The sequence below is a fragment of the Sinocyclocheilus anshuiensis genome, unplaced genomic scaffold (genome assembly GCF_001515605.1).
Source record: "Sinocyclocheilus anshuiensis isolate Anshui unplaced genomic scaffold, SAMN03320099.WGS_v1.1 scaffold88, whole genome shotgun sequence".
NCBI lineage: Eukaryota > Metazoa > Chordata > Actinopteri > Cypriniformes > Cyprinidae > Sinocyclocheilus > Sinocyclocheilus anshuiensis.
Genome location: NW_015555728.1, coordinates 633,339 through 636,924, shown reverse-complemented (window position 1 = coordinate 636,924; position 3,586 = coordinate 633,339). Strand labels below are relative to the sequence as shown.

Here is a 3,586-nt window from a genome sequence, read left to right as displayed (position 1 = left end):
TTTTTTTTTTCTCGGTGTTTTCAAGTTTTCTTTAAGATTCCAATTTAGGCCATAGTTATATCACTAACGCTTACATGTTTTTTTAAATGCTTGTTATCTTAAATGTCTCTATAGCAAGCTAAGTGAATCATTTGTTTGCTGATTTAGAGAGTGTATGATGTGCTAATGACTGAAAACATGCAATTTTATATCACGCTTTTATCAGTAGCTCTGTCTTAGCCATGCAAAAGGGGTTACACATTTTTTTCATTGAACACACTTGTGAATGTCTGAACAAATACAGAAAGTGTCAGGATTTATTATGATGTAGTGTGAAATTAAAGCGAGAACATAAAGCTAACCTCTGCTGGAGTTAAAGCAACAAAAAAAACAGCAATTAAAGCTCATCTTCAGAGACTTAATTATACATAATTATGTGACTCTGCTGATACAGCGCCTTACCGTTGCTGAGGACTTGTTTCATCTGGCATCAATACAGTAACTCAATACATCATGAACTACAATAGCTCAAGGTGCCCCACATGGCCATTTCCAAGTATTACAGAACTCCATGTCCCATAAATGGACTCGGTCAGGATATTTTCGAGCACTTAACTGAGATTATGCAAATATGGTTTAATACATGGCGACACCTAAACAAGCCACGGAGGTGTCTATTTAATAGACTGTGTATGGAAAGATTACCCTCATAAAAGTAAATGTAGAAGCACCAGGCCAGAATAAGTAAAGACAAATATCCTGCTGCTCAGGGGGAAGGTTTATTAGCTTGAAGCAGGAGCGGAGCAGAGTGCCAGAGACACTGGAGAGTGCTTTCCTCTGTGATTTATCTCTAGAATCAGCTTTTTAAACAGGCATAACGCTATGCATTGTAATGATGTGAGAGCCAGGGATTCCTTAGAATTCTCCACTGTGCGCACTTGTAAATCAATGGGAGTTGAGGGTGTTTAAGCATGCCAATGATTTTAAAGACATCAGACTGTAAAATTAGTAATGTTTAATCGGCATTTAGCTACACAGTGCATCCATCATTGTATATGTTCTCGTTAACATATTCCCCAGGGCTTTTTAAGATGATTTTGTTAAAGCAAGTGAACTAACCTTAATTATGTGCCCTTTTGCTTGGCTGTCCAGGGGCCAATGCATCAGCTCCAGATCAACTGAGCCTGGCTTTGGCCTGGAACAGAGTTGACATCGCTCGAAGCCAGATCTTCATTTATGGACAGCAGTGGCCTGTAGGCAATATCCACTCACTCCACCTCTGTAATTCATTTAGATATAGATACAGAGATGCTTTATTGATTGCAGAGGGGACGAGAAGCACTTCTGTGCAACTCTGACTCTAATTAAACATGGTAGATGCTAATGATGGCAGGCTGCATTTCAACCAGATTAAAATTCATGAAATCGATTCATTGCCGTGTACCTGTATGTCTGTTTTATTGTGTGCTGGTAGTGTCTTCTGGACCTGTAAGCTTTGTTTATGTGTGGTTAGGTGGGCTCTCTAGAACAGTCAATGCTGGATGCACTGGTGTTGGACAGAGTGGACTTTGTGAAGCTGTTGATTGAGAATGGAGTGAGCATGCACCGCTTCCTGACACTGTCCAGACTTGAAGAGCTCTATAATACGGTAATGTAGCTATGTCAGATTTAAATGAGATTTTGAATCCTGGTTTTTCAATGTGGTCTCAGACTTTTGGGTCTCACTGTACTGTATGTCTGTTTCCCCATACTTACACTACCGTTCTACTAGAAAAAGAAGAAAAAAATTATTGATCAAAGAATTCTGAAAATCCACATTCAGAGAATTCTGTGTGTGTGTTTAAATATATATAATGACCTAAAGTGAAAATATAGGTTTAATCACTGAAAAAAAAAAAAATGTTGTCAATCCCACAATATGCTACATGAGGTAAATTTTAAATTAACTGGTTTAAGACCAAAAATATGGCTTGTAACATTGAATAACTTGGAGAGTGAAATTTAAAGGTGATATCAGGTAGATTTAGCTTCATAAAAGGATAGTTGATACAGAAATTAAATTTGTTGCATCACTACCTTACCCTCATGTTTTTGGGTGAACAATCCCTTTGAGGGAACAACCACACATGTTCTTGTTTGTTTTTAAATTATTATTTGTGGTTTGATGTAATTGATTGTTAAAGGTTATATTTGTTTCTGTTTTTTTCAAATAGAGGCATGGTCCATCCAACACCTTGTACCACCTTGTCAGAGATGTGAAAAAGGTAAGAATTCACTGTGCATGCAGCTGAGTGTGTGTGAGTGTGAGTGAAAGTAATAGATTAGTCTTAGATTTCTGTTGCATATATAGCAAAGGTGTCTTTCCTGCTTCTTAGCCTGACAGAGAGATTTGGCCAATTAGTGGCTTTTTTCTGTCTGTGTCTTCTCCTACTTGTTTCAGTGATTTTCAGACTATAAAACAGTCAGAACAATGGGTTTGTTGCTTCTCAGGTCACTTGTGTATAGTTCTTTTTTCTTAATTACTATTCCTAAGTGCATTTTCAAGACATAATGGGGCACATGGTTGCCTTCTTTTTGCACTCTGGGGATTTTCGCAGTCTTCTTGTAGTGACATTTGTGCATAAACTGCAATTTCTACTTTTAAAAGACTCAATGCAGATACACCGTGAGGTTTTAAGTCTAGTCTTTTTTGCAGTTTGAAGGCACAAACCTTCTCTGTGTCCCTGGAGATTAACATGATGTTAAAATGGGTGTCACATCAACTTACTCTAGTACAAATGTCTTGCACAAATGAAATGCAGCATCACCTGTGATTCCTATCAGCCAGTTGAAGCATTTTGTGGCATTTGCTGAGGTAAAAGTAATTAGCCCAGCTTAGAGGATCCATGGTGGCTCTGCGTTGGTAATTACAGAACCAGAGCAGAGTCTAGTTATCATAGTGTGAAGGCAGGATGTGGGATGTAATTTTGCTAAAAGGGATTTGGCCGAATCATTAAAGTCGAATCATTAAATTAGCAACTGAGGCATCGTTCCTTATCACTTCCCCCTGCTCTTTCTTTGTCCTGCCCATTATTGGACCCATTCTCTCATTTTCACTCACTTTCTCTCTCCTACGCACTTACTCTATTGTTTTTGTTTTTGTAGAGAGGCTCATTGTTTTCACGGTCAGTTCAATATAGGCAAGACAAGGCAAGGCAAGTTTATTTATATAGCACATTTCATACACAATGATAATTCAAAGTGCTTTACATAAAAGAAAAGAAATTAATAATAAAAAAAAAATCACAACAATAAAACAAGGAATTTTAAAACTTTGAAAATGATTTAAAAATTGATTTAAGAGGTTTAAAATGAATTTAAAACAGTTAAGAATAGAAAATGATTATACATAAAATATAGTGCAATCAGTTCGGACATTGCACAGTGCTCATTCAATAAATGCACAGCTAAACAGATGAGTTTTGAGTCAGCATTTAAATGTGACTAATGTTTTAGCACATCTGATCTCTTCTGGAAGCTGATTCCAACTGTGGGCGGCATAATAACTAAAAGCGGACTCCCCTTGTTTTGTGTGAACCCTTGGTATTTCTAACTGACTTGATCCTAA

The 3,586-nt window shown here is 37.2% G+C and overlaps 1 protein-coding gene across 2 annotated transcripts in view; it reads left to right on the top strand.

The window, feature by feature from the left end:
• Nucleotides 1-3,586, top strand: part of trpm3 (transient receptor potential cation channel, subfamily M, member 3) — a 157,472-nt gene that overhangs the window by 133,267 nt on the left and 20,619 nt on the right. For both annotated transcript variants that reach the window (XM_016466108.1, XM_016466109.1), the window contains exons 10-12: nucleotides 1,132-1,232; nucleotides 1,493-1,627; nucleotides 2,193-2,243. In XM_016466108.1, coding sequence (XP_016321594.1) covers nucleotides 1,132-1,232; nucleotides 1,493-1,627; nucleotides 2,193-2,243 — 287 coding nt within the window. The remainder of the gene's footprint in view (nucleotides 1-1,131; nucleotides 1,233-1,492; nucleotides 1,628-2,192; nucleotides 2,244-3,586) is intronic.